The sequence below is a fragment of the Erythrolamprus reginae genome, chromosome 2 (assembly GCF_031021105.1).
Source record: "Erythrolamprus reginae isolate rEryReg1 chromosome 2, rEryReg1.hap1, whole genome shotgun sequence".
NCBI lineage: Eukaryota > Metazoa > Chordata > Lepidosauria > Squamata > Dipsadidae > Erythrolamprus > Erythrolamprus reginae.
In genome coordinates, this window is record NC_091951.1 from 91,835,464 (window position 1) to 91,856,704 (window position 21,241).

The 21,241-nt window shown below is 38.1% G+C and overlaps 1 protein-coding gene across 3 annotated transcripts in view; it reads left to right on the forward strand.

Annotated features, from left to right (window-relative positions):
• DNAH1 (dynein axonemal heavy chain 1) overlaps nucleotides 1-21,241 on the forward strand; it is a 254,640-nt gene that overhangs the window by 112,950 nt on the left and 120,449 nt on the right. For 2 of the 3 annotated variants that reach the window (XM_070738680.1, XM_070738681.1), the window contains exons 23-33: nucleotides 288-409; nucleotides 1,201-1,306; nucleotides 2,660-2,839; nucleotides 5,718-5,858; nucleotides 6,926-7,089; nucleotides 7,447-7,560; nucleotides 12,915-13,103; nucleotides 13,921-14,026; nucleotides 15,205-15,318; nucleotides 18,212-18,361; nucleotides 18,627-18,713. In XM_070738680.1, the coding sequence (XP_070594781.1) occupies nucleotides 288-409; nucleotides 1,201-1,306; nucleotides 2,660-2,839; nucleotides 5,718-5,858; nucleotides 6,926-7,089; nucleotides 7,447-7,560; nucleotides 12,915-13,103; nucleotides 13,921-14,026; nucleotides 15,205-15,318; nucleotides 18,212-18,361; nucleotides 18,627-18,713 (1,473 nt within the window). The remainder of the gene's footprint in view (nucleotides 1-287; nucleotides 410-1,200; nucleotides 1,307-2,659; nucleotides 2,840-5,717; nucleotides 5,859-6,925; nucleotides 7,090-7,446; nucleotides 7,561-12,914; nucleotides 13,104-13,920; nucleotides 14,027-15,204; nucleotides 15,319-18,211; nucleotides 18,362-18,626; nucleotides 18,714-21,241) is intronic. The other variant, XM_070738682.1, reaches the window with a different exon arrangement.

The window sequence follows — 21,241 nt, forward strand, 5'->3', positions numbered from 1 at the left end:
CCATTTCTTTTCCAAATAATTTACTTACTTTTGAGTATCAATTTGCTTTCTATAAATATACAGAGATTGTGATAGGTTTGCAAACTAAGATTTGAAGAGTATTACTCTTTCTCTTCATTTTGTTCTATATAATGTTATAAATTTGCTTCACCTAAATATTGTCCTTTTTGTTGTAACATAACATCATCATTCTTATTATTAGTGCATGGCTGAAATTAAATCTACAATGTGAAATTATATTACAGTTTTCATTGCTTGCTCAACTGTGTTAATGTGTCAATTTCCAGGTAATTAATGTATGCCCTGACCCAAGGCTGTTGGAAAAGCTAAGGGAATGTAATAAATTACTGGATCTGGTGCAGAAAGGTCTAAGTGAATACTTGGAGACTAAGAGGGGAGCTTTCCCAAGGTAATTTTATGATCTGAAATACACACATCCAGAAGTAAAAGAAAAGAAAGTGAAGGATCTCTCTTGCTTCCTGCTTGAAGATGTCCTGTCACTCTCACTTGAGTAAATGTATATTTGGATGCTGTTCAGCTTTTGTATCAGGGAGATAAGGGATGTTGAACGAGGAAACTTATAACCCCAGGAGTAAAATTATTGTAATTGAGATTTAAATATAGAGCAATAGAAAAGAAAGCTTATAGCATGTATTTTGAGCTTCCTGTATGGAGGTTTTGTATCTGCTTTCATTCCCATGTGCTCAATTCATTAGACAAAGATTTACTCATATTCTGGGACAGGTCTTAATTGAAGTCTCTTTTCTGTAAGGCATAATAATATTACTCATTTAAGGAGGCAGGGAGAAAGAAAAAGATTTATTACCCAGAGAAAAATGTCCTCTCCTCTAAGTCTGATGCTACATCTTCCAGAATTTTTAGAATAGCATCAGGCAATAATCCTTTGTAAAAAAAATTGTTCACTGGGAATTCATAAAAGAATAATGGTATCTAATCTTCTCTTAATATCCTGAATTAATCTCTTAGGTATTCCTACATTTTCAGTGTTTTCCTTTTAGAAAAGGAACTTTTATTTCTTAGTAGAATTTTACCCTTTTAGAATCCCAGTAGAAGGATTGTATTGGAAAGGAAGCAGTTGTGGAATTAGATTCAAGACTTTAAAATTGCATTCTAATGAACTATATCATATTGTGCTCTGGAATCCCTGGACAAACAAACAAGAATATTTTTCCTTTCCAGATTTTACTTCCTTTCTGATGATGAACTTTTAGAAATACTGTCTCAGACCAAAGATCCCACAGCTGTGCAGCCTCACCTCCGCAAGTGTTTTGAGAATATTGCACGGGTAAATATTGCATGGGAAAATATTGCTCTCAAGATCTAGTCCCAGGTTTTGGCACCTCTAGCAGTCTGATGAGGAGGAATTGGCTTAAGATCAACTCTTGCAGGATCAAGTGGCTTTGTATTCACAAACCTTATAGTTCTGGGGATTTTCCATTCTTATTTCTGAATGGCACAACTGGTTTGCAGTTTGGGGGTCTGAAAGAGCAGATGGAAGTTATGACCTTTGTGCAGATTTGTCCTGGGCATTGATTGCTCATTTTCCTAAATTGAGAGCCCTTCTTCATTAAATGCCCTACTCACCTCATATGTGGCATGAGTAGCTATACCTCATTATAGTGAGCTATATATTACCTCACTGTTTCCATGTAATGTTCCACCTGCCCAAGTTGTTCTTGTTACCTGTAGGTTTCTGAGTACAACTTCAAGCTGATGGTTTATTTTACAAATCCTTATAAGACAGGGTTTAATTATTTGTCTTTCCCATTTCTACCAATCCAATCAAATTTGACAATTTTGGCATCGGCTGGGTCTCATTTATCAAACTATGCTATACTGCGAGATCCAGGATTTATGCTTTCCCTAATATAATACCTGTCTTTTGGAACACCAAAAGAACACCTGGTGGTTCAAACTGCCTCTCTTGCTTCAAGTAAGTTCAGAAGGCCTATCTTTTCCCCCTGAATTTGAGCTAGAACGAAATGTGTATCCAGTATGGGATAAGTTTTATATATATATGTATAGGGTAGATGATATAGATGAGAGAGAGAGAGACAGAGACAGAGACAGACAGACAGACAGACAGACAGACAGACAGACCTACCTATATGATTTATATAGCTGTCCATGTCACACATGTGACTGCTAGCAATTTACAGGCTTAAATCACGTAAACCCATTAAACGTAATTCATTAGTACCCAAGGATAAACAATAGTCTTTAAGTTACCTTCATATAACAGACCTCATCTGCCCACTTGATCCAAATACCTGAGGAAACAGGTCTTCAATGCCTTCGCCTGTTAGAACCATATTTCCTTTTTTTTAATACATTGTGTCTTTTTAAAAGTTTCTACACTATCCCAAATGGGTGATAGTTACTTAGATATTTAAACTGTAAACAAACAAGCAAACAAACAAACAGAGAAATCCTACATATTAAGGTGAGTTAGAGAGATGACACATATAGGTACTGCTATGTGAGCATGCTTGTGATATCAGAAGATATTTCTCTACACTTAGAAAGTAGAATTAAATGGAAAAAATGCCTACCTATTAACAAGATATTTATCTATTCTTTGTACAAGGCAAGAATGGAAGAATGGTTGTCAGTCTCATGCTGTGTTTTTTCTCATTAGCTTCTCTTTCAGGAAGATCTGCAGATTACACACATGTATTCTGCAGAAGATGAGGAAGTGGAGCTTTTCTCTCCTATTTATCCCACGGGCAATGTGGAAGACTGGCTGCTGCAAGTTGAGAAGATGATGAAGGCTAGTGTGCGGGACAATATTGAAAGAGCAATTAAGGTTTACCCACAAGTAGGTGTCTTGTTTATAATGGTATAGAATTCATGTAAAAATGAACGCTATTTGCCCTATCGTAAGGCTCCCATCTCTGCTGATAAACTCCAAGTGTGAATTTTAATAACCTCCTGGTTTTCTCACCCTATTCTTGGTTCTTAATGTGCACATAAATGTGCCTTGGTATCTGCCTTCTACTTGTGTTTCAAAAAACATATTTCTTCTTTGAGAAAAGCCTCTTTCTCTTTTTTGTCTATTATTCATGGGGATTGCAGAAGTAAGCCAAATGATTGTCAGAATAGATGGTATAAAATATCTTAGATTAAGTGGGTTTAGGTTGGCCATGCCCAGTATTAGATTTTTTGGTTTTTAGTCTTGTTACTGGATGTTAAATACGTTGAAATGCACCAAACTCCACAAATATCAATCCCTGTTTATAGTAGAAAATGTTTTTTAAAAATGCTTGCATAGCTTCTAAAATATATTTTCAAGATTTGCAAGGTAAGTCAAAGAGAAATGAAAGCAATTTTCAAAAAAACCCTCTGCATATTGTCAGTCTTGTCTTACCTTACCAGAAGTAAAACTAAAGGAATGTATTTGACAGTGTGATGAAATAAAGAAGGAAAGAAATTAGAGATATTGGTCTGAAATTTATTAGTCATAATCGATATCTTTACGATAACAGAGAGACAGTGCAAAATGCTGCACTGTAATCTTATTTATTAATCTTTATTTCATATTTCTTAAATGCTTGTCTCCCTCCGAGAGGGGCTCTTAATCTTAACTGTTCTTATGTTCTCAACTCCTGAATCTTCTGAAGTTATATTCAAGTATAACCTGATTGGATATACTAATTGAATTTAAAAACAGGAATGAGATCACCAGCTGACTTTCATGGGCTGAAGTATCTTGATTGGCTGGAGCTGATAAATGGCTCTCCAGGACAAAGATGCAGGCTACGTTTCTAAAAATATTATTGATGATCCAAGGAGTACATTAAAGCTGCATGTCCTTTTTGAACATATTGTTTGTTTGTTTGTTCATTTGTTCATTTTGTCAAGTATGTATTTGTAATGTAAATAGATATACTGTAACATTGTTTATATACATAAGATGGGTACTGTTAAGAGGGAACAATTGGACAGGGATGGTAGGCATGCCGGTGTGCTTATGCATGCCCCTTACTGACCTCTTAGGAATTGGGTGAGGTCAACAGTAGATAGTCTAAGGGTAAAGTTTTGGGGATTTGGTGACAAAACCACAGAGTCAGGTAGTGAGTTGCACGCATTAACCACAGTGTTGCTAAGGTCGTATTTTCTACAGTCATGTTTGGGGCAGTTCACTTTAAGTTTGTATCTGTTGTGTGTTCTTGTATTGTTGTGGTTGAAGCTGAAGTAGTCATTGACAAATAGGATGTTGTAGCAGATAATTTTATGAACTATGCTTAGGTCATGCCGAAGGCGATGTAGTTCTAAGCTTTCAAGTCTGGTTGCGTAAGGTATTCTGTTGTGAGTAGAGGAGTGGAGGACTCTTCTAGTAAAGTATCTCGGGACACTTTCTAATGTATAGATGCAGTATGGGTTCCAGACAGATGAGCTGTATTCAAGGATTGGTCTGGTGAATGTTTTGTATGCTGTGTAAGATTAGGTTAACAACTCTTGAAGCCTTTTTGGTGATGTTGCAGTGAGGTTTGGCACTTAGTGAGTATTCCAAAATATTTGACAGAATGAGGGTCATCTGCAAGGCGTAGTTTATTCAGTTTGTATTTGATATTCTGATTCTTTTTGCCAATGGGCAAACAGAGCATTTGTTGGTTGAGATTTGGAGTTGCCAGGTGTTTTACCATTCTGACACAGAGTCAAGGTCTTTTTGGAGGGTAGCAGTGTTGTCGGTGGTGTTGAAGAGTTTTACATCATCATGTTGTTTTATTGTTGGGGGATGGTGGGTTGGATGTTGTGGGATCGATTGCGGGTCTTTTTATATGTGCTAGACACGGTAATCTATGTATAAGTTTGTTTCATCTAAATCTAGTCATCTTTTGAGTTTCGCACGGAGTTCATGGGAGCGATGTATTGTAATAGAGATAGATCAGGTCTAGATCTAAGTTTGCTGTGATAGGTATTGTTTCTGGCAAAGGAGTTTATAGTTTGGATAAAGTTCCATTTACTGGACTCGTTTTTACAAACCACTCTGGAGAATTGGGGCGGCCATCAAGCCATCATTGTTCTGTTGCTCAGGGCCATCTCTGGAAACTTTGATGATTTCTTCGAGGTTAATGCTTTGTATATGATGGCTGATGATGATGTTGCATACTATGTTAATGTCAGGCTTGTTGTTTTCTTCCAGTCCAAATAGGATTGCATTGTAACGTTTTATCTCGCGCTCGATGGTGGCTTTGATTATAATGGAGATGTCGGTGGTTGAGCTAGTAGGTCCTTGTGGTTGTTGTTGAGGTAGTATTTGAAGTGGTGGTTGTTGAGTGGTGCTAGGTACTAGGCTGAGATCTACTGAAAGTGAGGCTTCCTTGCCATTCTTATTATCTCAAAATCTGCTAGCCACATTTGTAGTGTTGTGTAGATTTGATTGTAGTCTCTTCAGCTGGCTAGAGTCTACAAGAAACTGGTGGGGAAAAGATTTAAATCTCTGTTATTGTGATATCACTAAACTGATCTTAAGTTTTTTAAAAAGCTTTCATATACAGTATATGTATATTCTCTAAATGTTAAGAAAAATGTACTTGTCTCTCTCCAAAAGGAACCCTGTATACATTATCGCATACTGTTCTACATGTTTACAGTAAATTACAATTGATTATGTCATGATTATGGGATAGTAATGAAGATGAAATAAAATTACCCATTTTTTAACCAATAAAGTGATCTATTTTTAATGAAAGACACCTCGGACCACATGGGTCTTAGATTGGCCAGGCCAGGTGACCATAGCTGGATGTCAAACATACTGGACCAAAGAAGTATCAGAAGCTTTAGAAGCTGGAGATTTGTCTACCAGACTATTTCCACAGCTAAGTGCTCAGGTAAAAATGTCTTAAATTATTTCTGCATTGAAGCATTGATTTTCATGTTATTTGCTAGAGCAGAGGTCTCCAACCTTGGCAACTTTAAGACTTGTGGACTAGTCTTCTCCCAGTCGTATTCAGATACTTTTCAAATTATAATGCCATGTTTCAAATAATTATTCATTGGTTTCTGGGCTCAGATTTAAAAGGCTGATTTTGGCCTAAAAATCTAAAAAAAAATGTTTGGACTTCTGTGGTCACCATCTTGTTTTTGTTGTATTATTATTATTATTATTATTATTATTATTATTATTATTATTATTATTATTATTATTATTATTATTATTATGTCAGTACAACACAGCAAACGAGATCACTATGCTGGATTTCGTATTTCATCACCAGTCGGGCGCTTCCCAAGCAGCTAGGACTGCGTGATGTAGCGGCGAATTATGTTTGCCGATCCCAGTAAAGCAGCCTTTTGCAATTGACAGATAGAGATTTTGTCAATTCTGATGGTTTTCAAATGTCCGCTGAGATCCTTTGGCACTGCGCCCAGCGTGCCAAGTACCACTGGGACCACTTTCACGGGCTTATGCCAGAGTCGTTGCAGCTCGATTTTTAGATCTTGTTATTGTTATTATTGTTATTATTGTTATTATCATTATTATCGTTGTTGTTGTTGTTATTGTTGTTGTTGTTGTTGTTGTTGTTATTATTATTATTATTATTATTATTATTATTATTATTATTATTATTATTATTGGCACTGTGCATGCGCATGTATGCAAAGCACATGCGTACCCATGAGGCACGCCCAGGCTGCATAGGAGGAAGCGAACCAGCAGCAAGGTAAGTTAGAAACCACCCCTGATCCATTAGAATACATAGAATAGGAAAATCCAAGGCCCTTTTTTATCTTGAACATGATAAGTGAATTGAGGAGAAGATCTTTTTTTCCCCATGTTTCCTAAGTAACAACAGTTTTCTTATGAAGTCAATATAGAGGTGGCTAGAGCATATCAAGCAGATTTGCAATACAGTGTGTAAGACATTGCCTGATTTGTTTTGCTTTATTTGTGCAGCTGCGTGACCTAGTAGCACTTGTGCGAGGTAAACTGTCTCGGATGCAGCGGGGAGTGTTATCAGCTCTCATTGTGATTGAGGTTCATGCCAAGGATGTGGCAGCTAAACTTATTGAGGAGGATGTCATGAGTAAAAATGATTTTGAATGGATTTCCCAGCTCAGGTGAGGGATTTCCTCCTGCCTGTGATGTTATTAGAAATTGGTAGTAGTAAGGGAGGATTGTTCTTTTTAAGTAGGAGGTACACTGAACAAGAGAGAAAGAGAGAGAGGTCAGGCATAATTTTAATGGTCTCAAAATATTCCTTCAAATCTGTGTTTTTACCTTCTTTTACTTTTATTCAGATCATTATTCTAGAATCTAGTACAACAATCATTTCCCTAATTATTCCCATCATCAGCATCATCTTTATTTCTCAAGAAATACAGTAGTTTAGTATAAATAAAATCTATCCAGGTGAACAGAAATGTTGTAAAATGCACCATCCATATATTTCAATTTAACTTTTAATGCATTATTAGGTACTACTGGACAAGAGATGATTTATACATTCAGGCAGTGAACGCTGAATTTATTTATGGCTATGAATACTTGGGCAATAGCGGGCGCCTTGTGATCACTCCTCTTACTGACAGGTATAGTAACTCCTTTGATGTCAAACAATTAAATATCTTCATCGTTCTGAATGAATAAATCTGAATCAATGATCTTGTTTGTGACTTTTGGTGAAGTCTATCATCAATTGACCCACGAGGTAATTTGTCAGGAGCTAGCTAGAGTATATGCAGGAGCCCTTTACTGAGCAGCATTTTGGAATACTGTACATCAATCAATATTGCAATGCCTAGGATTATTCTTGCAGCAGCAGTCATGGACTTGTGTCAATCAAGCCTGAATTGATTGGAGAAAATATGATGGAGTCAACATTTGATTTTCTCTGGATTTGCCGTGCTGCTGTCATTCTTTTCATGTTTGCTGATCTTTATATCAACACAAGTGACTTATGCAGGGTGAGGCATTTGGATGGAATTACCTTTGAATACATGATTGTGTTGGGGGAGGAGAGTCAAATCATTGCATAATGGGTAAAATTTAGCTGTTGTGGTTGCTGCTGGTATAGGTGCTCAAGTGGTTCACATACCTTTTTTGGGGGGGAAAGGTGTTGGTGTTTGTTATGCCAGGCCCTTGGCAATTAGCCCCCAGTGAGTTTGGAATGAATTTCAAACACACAGTCACAAAGAAATTAAAGCAATCTTGAAAACACAAGCTCTGAGAGGTGTCAAATTACTCTCACCCAGAAAAAGTCCTTGAATGCGGCAGCGTGCCAAAACAAAAAGCAGATAAGGCGGCTGTAAATCTCCACAGCCACCCACGCCAAAAAGTCTTCAAGAGTTCTTTAACTACGAAATGTCCAAAGTTCAGTAGAAGTCCTTGAATAATACGAGCTGCAGCAATGTTCTTTCAGGAGTCTCTTTCTCAAACGGATAAACGCCCACAGTTCACACTTCCCAACGCCCGTAATTTATCACAAAACACATTAACATAATTACCCCTTGAACAGGTGTGCTCACTTATCTTCTGAAACGCCTGTGCAACTGATCCCTTCATGCCATAAGCCTGCGCATACGGGCATCCACAAGTGGGTCCTATTCTGATTCTGATGACTCACTAATTGGAGCACTGACTGGTGGGCTGGCTGCACCCAACTCCCCGTCTGATTCCTCTCCCCCACTGTCTGTCCCTGGCTGTGAGTCAACTTCACTGTCTGATTCTGTTGGCAATAAAACAGGTCTCTGATAACCCGAGGATTCCCCTAAATCAACATCAAAATTCCCCACTGCAGGAGCTGGCCCAGAGCCAACCACAACAGTGTTAATCAGTCATTCACGTTGAAGAAATTCACTACTCACTGTCCATACTCATTTTCTGTACCATATTGATTGCTATCATAACAAGTGTCATTGACACCATGACAATTGTGACATGTAAGTTTAGGTGCAGAGAAGCAGCAGATTTTCTTACAGGCAGAAAGATACACAAACATGAACAGTTTTCATCTAAAAAGACTATTATTTCTCCTCTCTACCACATCCAATGTGTGGGGCATAGACCAGGGAAATATGTAGCAGAAGTATGATGACATGATGATTAACATGAGCTGGTAAGAGTGTCATTGGACCTCAACAAGATGGCTGTGCTAATCAGTACATACAACTTGGTTGTTTTTTGTATCCTTCACCAATATCACTAGACTTTTGACCTTTCTAGTGTGTCTCTTGTATGCACATAATATCCACCTTACATCACATTAGCATGTTTACTTTTCATGGCTGCGTCCAGTCAAGATGCTGAATTTGACTGGAACAGTGTTTCATTCATTCATTCATTCATTCATTCATTCATTCATTCATTCATTCATTCATTGGATTTGTATGCCGCCCCTCTCCGCAGACTCGGGGCGGCTAACAACAGTAATAAAAAACAGCATGTAAATCCAATACTAAAACAGCTAAAAAAACCTTATTTGTAAAACCAAACATACATACAAACAAACATACCGTGCATGAATTGTAAAGGCCTAGGGGGAAAGAATATCTCAGTTCCCCCATGCCTGATGGCAGAGGTGGGTTTTAAGGAGTTTACGAAAGGCGAGGAGGGTGGGGGCAGTTCTAATCTCTGGGGGGAGTTGGTTCCAGACGGCTGGGGCCGCCGCAGAGAAGGCTCTTCCCCTGGGTCCCGCCAAGCGGCATGGTTTTGTTGACGGGACCTGGAGAAGGCCCACTCTGTGGGACCTAACCGGTCGCTGGGATTCGTGCGGCAGAAGGCGGTCTCGTAGATATCCTGGTCTGGTGCCATGAAGTTTGAACTGGTTTCTTTAGACAGTTCTACCCTTGAACCAGTAACTGTTGCCCTCTTGTCAGAGCAGTCAGGAAAGCCCAACACATGTAACCTCCAGGGAGACATCCTAGCATTGTTCAACATTGTATGTGGATATTGATCCATTGGTTGCACCAAAAATGTACCTACTAGCTTGTCGCCCAAACCTGACATCAGTTCATCCATGTTCAGCTCAGCACAAACACACATTTGTGGGAGGGCAATTTCTGGTAGCACCAGCAACAAAGAACAGATCTCGCTGCCCAGCCTTGTTTTGTCTGCAATATCCTAATCTAGATGAGCTGTCTCTTATGAGTTGTCTGCCAAATCAAACTGACAAGTTGAACTAAGGATTATGTGTCCAGAAACCGGTGATTTACTGATGAGCCTAGATGTGAAGCTTAACGGCATGCTGTTTAAAAAGTAATAAAAAATTGATTGCAGTCAAATGTGCTGTGGAAGATGATAGCAGGATGTGTTCGGAATTTGAAAGAAGAAGGGAACCTGAAGAAGCAGGTGAAGCTAATGTGAATATACAATTGAGGAAGATAAGTTCAGCACAGAAACAATTAATTTCAAGATAGAGATAGCATTAAAAATAAGTAACCCAGGGCAACAACAACAACAACAACAACAACAACAAGAACAACAACAAGTAAATAAGAAATATTGGGGAGAGGTTTTAAAAAACAAGACACCCATGACATGGGTGCAGGTTTTTTATTATTTATTTATTATTTATTTATTTATTGGATTTGTATGCCGTCTCTCTCTGTAGACCTGAGAGACCATCTCATTCCACTGGGTTTGGCCTCTACCATTCGTGCCAGCCGAGGAGGCATGCTACGGATCCCATCAGCTCAATTGTTCTGCCTGGTGAGGCCCAGGAAGAGGCCTTCTCTGCTGTTTCTCCTATCCTTTGGAGAGCCCCAATTCTCCTATATTTTCCTAAGGGCTTAAAGACATGGCTATGGCAGTTGGCTAAGGGCCCCAATAGAGGAACAGTGCAATGGGGGTGGTTGATTGAGTAATAACAGATCCTACCTCTCCCCCACTCTGCCCTAACCCTCCCTAAAAATCTCCTTGGTTTTAATGTCTGATTTTAACTCTTTATGTTTTAACTGTACATATGTAACTGTAAGATGCCCAGAGTTTATAATTCCCTCTAAGCTGAGCAGTGAGCAATTGCTCACTTAAAAATCATCATCAACTCAGAGTTTTCCAAACCTGCCCAGAACCCGAGAGGGAAAGAGTGAGAGGGAAGGAGAGAGAGAGGAAGAGAGGAAGAGAGAGAAACAGATAGAAAAAAGAGAGGAAGGAAAAGAAAAAGAAAAAGAATGGGAGTAAGGAAGAGAGAAAGAAAATCAAAATCTAGTTTGAAACTAGCTCAACTATTTAAGTGGCATTTTGATATTGATAGAGTTGCCCTATTATGAGCTCACTGTTATAGACACACAGTACAGTTTTTTATATTGAAATTCTGAGGCAAAACAGGGTGGGTTTTTTATTTGTTTGTTTGTTTGTTTGTTTGTTTGTTTGTTCGTTCGTTCGTTCGTTCATTTATTTATTTATTTATTTATTATTTCTGTGCCGCCCAGTCCCGAAGGGACTGCCGCTCAGACACTATACTTTTCCGCCCACCCCAAAAAAAAATTAGAGGGAACACTGCCAGAGTTACCTTATAGTAAAATCAGTGGCCAATACATTTTATAAATAAAATTTTACAAATTAAATAAATAAATAGACAAATATGAAAAATCCAGCTTCTTTACTGTTCTGCAGTACTCATCTGGATTTTGCAGCCCAGGTTTATTAATCTTTAGTTAAGGTGCGAAAGCCTTCAAAATTCCTATGAATTAGATATGGCAGTATAATGCTGAAAATAAAGTTAATTATTTACAGTATTTTAATCTCACGCTTCAGACAATTCTTTTTCTCAAAGCACCTCACATCAAATTAATAAAAGAGAGACAGGCTCCACTCTCAGGTTTTCAAACTAAAAAAAAAAAGACACATAAGGAAAGAAGAATATTGGGAGTTAGGGAGTTTAAGGCCAAAACAATATATAATATGCTATAAACTGGCATTTCTATCCAATTTTGATCAGACCAATCTTTCCCTTGCACACATCCAGCCAGAATTGATTACACTTGTTTCTTTTCTCAATGGACAGGGCCAGAGTGCCCTTTCTCTTTGCTTCAGTAATCCCACAGCAGTAGAATATTGGAGCTATTTTTTCTTCTTTTTTTCCTGACAATCTAGGAAAAGGTTTGTGATGCAGGAATCACTTGGGATTAATCAGTTCATCCCACAGTCATATGGAACCTAGAGTATCTTCAACATGCCTATTATAGTTAAAAGTTGTGTACAATTAAGATTTATACAAGTACATAAAAAGAAAATTAGCCTTCCCTACTAAAAGCTATTACACAAATACAAACCAGTGCTAAGATATATTTCTTTAATTATGATAATGTACCATCCATATATGTGCAAAAAAAGGGGCTTGTATCTTTTGTAAGTTGAACAGGAGATGGTCATTGAGTTGTCAGTAATGGTAGTAGAGGCAATTTAAGCAAGTGGTCTATTGTGGATAATATGGAATGATGGAAATGCCTAATTAATTCAGAATGGTTAAAACACTCTTTGGTGGGGGGAATAGCATAGACTGTGGGTAGTGTTTCAAAATAGTCTTATGCTTGAAGATTGGCATCAGCATTGATTATTAGTACTTTGGAGGAGGGTCAAATGAATTTTTGAAATGCTAATTGTTCTCAAGGGATCAGTTGAATCATGTCTAACCTCATTCAGCTCTAACTGATCATCAAATTAAGAGTCAGAAAGAATCAGAGAAGCATTTCAGCCCTCTTAGGTTTTTTTTCCATGGAATACAGTAATTGTATTCATTTTAGTAAAATAAAAGAGAACTCTTTTCTATATGTATCATCTTAGACTATGTTGCTATTTACATATGAACAATTTCAAATTGCAATTGTACAGTATAAAAGTGGTGGTTCTTCAGAATGCTGGTTTATGAATAATGCATGCTTCACTCTAGAAAATTTAAAAGAATACTTTCAGAACTCTGAAAATGATTTAATTCCTATAACAGATGCTACCTGACTCTCACTGGAGCCTTGCATTTGAAATTTGGAGGTGCTCCTGCAGGACCAGCTGGAACAGGCAAAACAGAGACAACTAAGGATCTGGGAAAAGCTTTAGCTATACAGACTGTTGTCTTTAATTGTTCCGATCAACTTGACTTTATGGCAATGGGAAAATTCCTGAAAGGATTAGCCAGGTACTAAAGCACAGTACTGTGTATCTATGTAAAGAAATATGCCTGAATTAGAATAGAGCTACATCAAATGAGTGGGCAAGAGTATGCCCATGTTCAGAATAACCTACACTTTATCTAATATCACTCTCCTTTTTGCTATTTTTGTTGCCAAGAAGTGTTAACATACTTGGCCCTGAAGTATTGGGAATTGGCTAATTTTCAGTATTCAATATTAATTTACGTATTTATTAAATGTATAAGCTGCTCCAATATGTACAGTTCGGAGTAGTTATGAACACAAAACCATAAAAATGGAAAGCCAGTATAACCCAAAAGAAAAATTAGAGAAAACTCACAATGAGATAGCCAAACTTCCCACAAATGGTCCATTATTCACTGTAACACAAGGCTTGAGACAGAGCCATGTTTTAAGGCTGAGGGTGATATAAATCTCAGGTCATACTGTATATTATCTTCTGAACTAGAATAAAGTAGAGTGTTCATGAAACAGAAATTTTATTTTGCTTTGAACAAACTTGAAACAAAATGCTGCATCCCAGAAGTTCCATTAAACTGTTTTGTATTTGTTTTAGTTCAATATTTTATATATATATATTGGGGTTGCTTTTATGAATTTTTTAACCTAAAACTGTAATTAGAAGGGATGTATGAGTACTGTGCTTAGTGTGGATTTCATATACGAATCTTCTTGCAAAATGTACTAATAAGAAAATTAGAGCATTGGTTTTCTCTGCTGATGTCTTCTGATTTTTAAGACTGATTGCATTAGTAATAATTACTATGGATATCTGGCATTATCTTCTATTTATATACTTAGCTCTGGAGCCTGGGCTTGCTTTGATGAATTTAATCGTATTGACATTGAAGTGTTGTCTGTAGTTGCTCAGCAGATCACAACTATTCAAAAGGCCCAGCAACAGCGAGTAAGTCAGGACGTCTTCATAATATCTTTTTTTTAAATTGTTTTCAACTGATTTTCATCTAGAACACAAGAACAAGGGGGCACAATCTCAGGTTAGTTGGGGGAACGATTAGAAGTAATGTGATAAAATATTATTTTACTGAAAGAGTAGTGGATGCTTGGAACAAACTTCCAGCAGGCGTGGTTGATAAATCCACAGTAACTGAATTTGAACATGCCCAAGATAAACATATATCCATCCTAAGATAAAATACAGGAAATAGTATAAGGGCAGACTAGACGGACCATGAGGTCTTTTTCTGCCGTCAGTCTTCTATGTTTCTATCTGTTTCTAGAATCAGCATGAATGCATGCTAATGTAGTTGGGGACTTTTTAGGAACAACAATTTACCTGTCTGAATGCAAAAAAAAATGCTACTTAGTCATGCACCTCAATGTATACCCAGCACATTGCTACAACAATTACAGATATCTGCCTGTCTATCCATCCATCCATCCCAAAGAGTACTCTAGTGACTTAGTGAAACATCTGTTAACATCTGGTAAAGTCATAAACAAATTAGCTTGTGTTGTCTACTTCATATACTGACCTAATACTCTTTGGTTAAGTCTTATATTGTTTATTCTCAGATATTTATTACAACTGAGATTTTTAACTGCTATTTATCATTAGAATTACAATGATTTTTTAAATTTAAAATTCTAAACTGCATAATTTTTTGAGCTTGACTTGCCACATAATTGTGGCTAGTATGTGAAATCTGTCACATAATTGTGGCTAGTATGTGAAATCTGTCACATAATTGTGGCTAGTATGTGAAATCTGTCACATAATTGTGGCTAGTATGTGAAATCTGTCACATAATTGTGGCTAGTATGTGAAATCTGTCACATAATTGTGGCTAGTATGTGAAATCTGTCACATAATTGTGGCTAGTATGTGAAATCTGTCACATAATTGTGGCTAGTATGTGAAATCTGTCACATAATTGTGGCTAGTATGTGAAATCTGTCACATAATTGTGGCTAGTATGTGAAATCTGTCACATAATTGTGGCTAGTATGTGAAATCTGTAAAATGGTGAGGAAGATGTTACAGTCAGAAAACAGTCTCTTTATAATGAAATTTGAAGATGCATTTTTGAATATCACATTGTTTACTATTTTTATTGCCTATAGGTGGATCGCTTCATATTTGAAGGAGCTGAGATCCCGTTAGTTCCGTCTTGTGCAGTCTTCATCACAATGAATCCTGGTTATGCTGGACGCACCGAATTACCTGATAATTTAAAGGTAATGGTGTTGAATGTTACAAAAAACTTCATACATAGCTTCATTTGAATTAAAACCTCTTCCATTTGTGTGTGTGTGTGTGATCATTAGAAATTGCATGGAGTATGGAGAAGCCATCAAGGTTGAGATATCTCTGTTCAAGAAATCACTAACAAAGTGTGTCAAGAAACTAGAGGAAAATGCATTCAGTGTATGAGCAGAAGTAAACAGAGTTTGACTCCTGACCAAAAAAAAATATGTGGGTTGGTAGTTCCTGGATGTTCTGTCGAGCTCTCTGGTAGAATCCTCCCAAAAATGCACAGATACAATTTCAGACACACACACGTTTGAAAATTCAAAACAATGTTCTTTATACCGAAAATGCAAATAAACAGAGCACTCTTTTGGTATAGCAAAGAGCCCTTGTCTCCAAACAAATTGGTGATTTGTACAAGTCCCTTAACAGTTCTGTGATACTTAGCTTGCAGCTGTGAGGCAATTCACAGTCCTTCTTCTTTCACAAAGTGAAACACACTTTGCTCTGGGTTAGTTTCAAAGCTGGGGAAAATCAGCACACAAAGATCAAAGTCAGCAAAGCAGTCATGAAACACAACGATCAGATAATCCTCCACAATGGCCAAACCCACAGGCTGCTATTTATAGCAGCCTCACTAATTACCACAGCCCCACCCAACCACAGGTGGCCTCATTTTCTTTGATAATAATCTCTCAGTTGTTGTTGCCTATGCGCATGCGTTGCTGTATCATTAACTCTTGTTCTGAATCCAAGGAGGAGCTAGATAATTGATCTCCTTCTGAGCTGTCTGCCCCACTCTCCTCCTCCCTGTCACTCATGTCTTCTTGGTCAGAGGAGCCTTCATCAGCAGATTCCACGGGGGGGGGGGGGGACACAGGCCTGCAGCATGTGGATGTCTCGCCAGAGCTAGCCACAACACTGGATATGGGAATTGGGAGCTGTAGGAGCCTAAATGTGCTATATTCTTTTTCCTGGATAGGGATGGCCTAGCAACAGTTCACAAAGTCTCTGCTTCACATTTAGATTAATGCAATCTACATGAAGCTACCCTTAAACTTTATCCAGGAGGTACAGATGATACAGAATGTAGTGTCCATGTTACTGAATAGTATAACTGTATTATCATTTTTGCTGAAACAAAAATGACTTTGGCAACTAAATAATACCGAGCAAAAGGTTTCCTTTTGGTATACAGTATAAGGTCTTAAACTACTTGGAACAAATATAGCTAGTAGATCACCCTCACTTTTAGAGACATGGGTAGATTAATCATATTTTATTTTATGCCATCTTTATTTTAATAAATAACTCAAGGGGATGAGCATCTTCCTCATCCTATTTTCCTCACAACATTCCTGAATCACTGCATATTTCTATAAACTTTACAGAATTGACATAGAAAGATATGCTGGGAAAGTGTTGCTTTTTGTAGCAAGAAACATTTAAAAGCTAACATGCAATATACAAAATATTGACACTGGATTCTTTCACAAAATAACTATAGTTTACAATATCTGACCACAAATATAAATTAGATCTAGAGGTATGCTGTCACCCACCTGAATAAAAAACTGAGGAAGATAAATGTGAAATTGCTAACTTCTTAACAAAAATATGTGCCACATTCTTCAAATTACTGGAATGGTATTGGAAGGTAGCAGAATGTGACATCAATTTTTAAAAAAGGACTAAGAGGTAAAAAGAGAACATATTGTTCAGTTGGCTTAGTGTCTCTAGGAAAAGGATTGGAAATAAACTTGGCAATCACATACTCTTCCAGTTACTTTGCTTAAAAAAAGAATATGATCGAGATTTAAAAAGTGAAGAAGATGGCAACGAAAATTATCAGGGTTTGGACCATCTTCCCTACAAAGAAAAATTAGAAACTTGGGGACTTCATCGGCTAAATATGTAGGAAGACATAAATAAGCATACAGTAGAAGATAATGAAGAAAGCAAACAGGGGCAGTTTTTCCTCTTAAAACACTAGAATTGATGCCATTAAATGAAGCTGAGGGAAGGAGACTTAGAACAGACAAAAGAAAACACTTCTTCAAATAGTAAATAATCTGTGAAATTTATTATTATAAAATGTAGCACAGAGTACTTCATCAGCTTTAAATGGGAATAGTATTAATTTAAAAGAGGAAGACCATGCTATCAAGGACTATTAATTTTGAGACTCCATGGAACTTTTGGATTGACGGTAGCATGTCTTCAGATACCAATTGCAGGGAAATAAGATCTCCATCTCTTCTAAATAGTCTAGACTTCATTGGATACCACGAGAAGCAAAATGCTGGCTATTGTGATCCATCAGGGCTTTTTAAAAAATATTCTTAAGGGTTATGGTATCATATCTCCCGGACCACCTTCTGCCGCACGAATCCCAGCGACCAGTTAGGTCCCACAGAGTTGGCCTTCTCCGGGTCCCATCAACTAAACAATGTCATTTGGTGGGACCCAGGGGAAGAGCCTTCTCTGTGGCGGCCCCGACCCTTTGGAACCAACTCCCCCCAGATATCAGAGTTGCCCCCACCCTCCTAGCCTTTCGTAAGCTCCTTAAAACCCATCTCTGTCGTCAGGCATGGGGGAATTGACACTTTCCCTCCCCCTAGGCTTATAAAATTTATGCATGGTATGCTAGTATGTATGATTGGTTTCTAAAATTGGGTTTTTTAAATTAACTTAAATATTAGATTTATTTACATTGTATTATTATTGCTGTGAGCCACCCCGAGTCTGTGGAGAGGGGCGGCATACAAATCTGATAGATAGATAGATAGATAGATAGATAGATAGATAGATAGATAGATAGATAGATAGATAGATAGATAGATAAATAAATTCCCACTATAATTAATTCATATTTTCCAGGCTCTTTTTCGTCCAGTGGCCATGATGGTTCCAGATTATTCCATGATTGCTGAGATTTCTCTGTATTCTTTTGGGTTCAATGAGGCCAAAGTTTTGGCAAAAAAGATCACTACCACTTTCAAACTGTCTTCTGAACAACTCAGCTCTCAGGTAAATATGCATTTCCATCAATTTGGTAATTCATGAATGAGGCAGACATGGGAGCTATCTGATTTTTTATTCTTTTGACATTAATCATACACAAACATTAAAACATGAGGTTACATACTACTTTTCTTCTTTAGAAAGATGACTCAACTGCAGCTGAAGTAGGAGGTTCTTATACAAATCGCTTTTCTAGACTTAACTCCTGCTTTCACAGATTGTCATTTTTCATATATATATATATATATATGTATATTTATCTATGTCATAGGATCATTATGATTTTGGAATGAGAGCTGTGAAGACTGTGATTTCAGCAGCTGGCAATCTCAAAAGAGAAAATCCAATGATGAATGAGGCAAGTTCTTCTTGACGATATTGCAGTGTTGGTAGGATGTCTCTTTGTACTGTGGTGAATGACCTTCAAAATAATTTAAATAAATAATTCTAGGCGGCAGGAATAGGCTGCAGTAGCAGCAATCCCCACTTCCTGGAACAGGCCAAAAATGGGGTGCACGTAGGCAGTGATAGGCAGCAGCAGTGATGGGCAATGATGGCACTGATAGGCAGTAGCAATCCCCAGAGCCTGGAACAGCTGATAGTAGGCATTCCAGGAGGCAGATCCAACCGCCAATCAGCTGCTTGTTCTAAATCAGGCTGTGCTGAAACTGACCACGCTGTTTGATGCAAGGAGGCAAATTGCTGGCAGGCAGAAGCTGAAGAGTGGGAGACTGGTGGGTTGGCGGGGCTTCGATCACATTTGCTGTATCATAGCATCGGACCAGAATATCTCCGGGACCGCCTTCTGCCGCACAAATCCCAGTGACCGGTTAGGTCCCACAGAGTTGGCCTTCTCCGGGTCCCGTCGACTAAACAATGTCATTTGGCGGGACCCAGGAGAAGAGCCTTCTCTGTGGCAGCCCCAATCCTCTGGAACCAGCTGCCCCCAGATATCAGAGTTGCCCCCACCCTCCTTGCCTTTCGCAAGCTCCTTAAAACCCACCTCTGTCGTCAGGCATGGGGGAATTGAAATGTTTCCCTTCCCCCTAGGCTTATAGAATTTATACAGGGTATGCTTGTTTGTATGATTGGTCTCTTAAATTGGGGTTTTTTAGATTGTTTTTAATATTAGATTTGTTACATTGTCTTCTTTATTGTTGTTAGCTGCCCCCAGTCTTGCGGAGAGGGGCGGTATACAAATCAATCAATCAATCAAACAAACAAACAAACAAATAAATAAATAAGACACACAGACATTTCCACCCACTTTTGGAGGGGGTAGGGAAATGCATCTTATACACAAAAAAATACAGTAAGTCTATCTCATTCAGGACCGCAGTCCCACTTCTCCCTGTTGCAGCCATTAAGTGACCGTGTGGGTCGTTAAGCAGGTGGAATGAAAGAACTGCTTATCAAAGGGAGGGAGGCAGTTCCCCTCCATACTCAGAAAGAAAGTGCATGATGGGCAGCGCAGTGCCGCAGTTCCTATAGGAGATGTTCTGTGCCTTATAGTTCCCCTTCCCTCTGTGGACAGAAGAGATATCCAAACAGGATTTTGGCATGAAACATTTACAGCATGGGCCATTTGGTGACAGCCCCCAAAACGACTGGTAGTCCTCCCATTTCTGGGAACCAGAACCGTGCTTAGATTTCAGGAGGGACCTTTTTCATTCAACCTCCTTGACAGTAAAACCAACTCAGTTGGTTTCACCCTCTTTTTATCTAGTACAGTGTTTCTCAATCTGGGCTATTTGAAGATGTGTGGACTTCAGCTCCCAGAATTCCTCAGCCAGCAATGCTGGCTGGGGAATTCTGGGAGTTGAAGTCCACACATCTTCAAACAGCCCAGGTTGAGAAACACTGATCTAGTAGTACATTGCTTTCCAGAGATCTGAGTGTAAGAGTTCATCCACAAAGCCTCGCGGGATGTCCCACATGGATTTTGTGGCCGACCATTTTCCGCCAGCCCCAGGAAATAGAAGGCAGCAGTGGCTTGTGACTTTCCCTGCTGGTTTCCCTATGGCAGAGAACACTGCACATGGCGACAGAATGATTGTGGGGTATTTGGCAGTCCACTGTAAATATGACTAGATTGCAGAATGCTCAGATTGCAGCCATTTCATTTCAGGGGTAATGCAATGGCCCTAAGTTCAGCTCTGTAAACCCCTTTTTTATTTTGAATGGTGGTTGAACGATTGATCATTAAGCGAGGACTACATCAATGATTAATAATTAAAATATTAAGAGTTGACAACACCTGGCTGATTAAGAAAAGACTTGAAAAATATGGGCTGTGTTGACATTTGCATTCACAAAGATGATTTGTAATCAACTCAGTAGGTCTTATTTCTGAATATGTATTGTATAACCATGTATAAGTTAGTAATCTTCCTCTTTTACTTTACAATAGCTGTTGACTTTATTCCAATGAGGTAGAAAGCCTCATAGGAGGCTTCATATAGAATTCTTTATTGGCCAAGTGTGATTGAACACACAAGGAATTTGTCTTTGATGCATATGCTGTAAGTGTACATAAAGAAAAATAAAATATATTCATCAAGAATCATAAGATACAATATTTAGTGATAGTCATAGATTGCTAATAAGCAATCAAATCATACTAGTAAACAAATAAAACAATATAAATTGTAAAGATACAAGCAATATGGTTATAGTCATAAGTGGGAAGAGATAGATACTAGGAGGGATGAGAAGAATAATAGTAATACAGTCTTAGTAAATAATTGGACAGTATTGTTGGAATTAATTGTTTAGCAGAGTGATGGCATTCAGGAAAAAACTGTTCTGGTGTCTAGTTGTCTTGATGTGCAGTGCTTTATAGCGTTGTTTTGAGAGTAGAAGTTGAAACAATTTATCTCCAGGTTG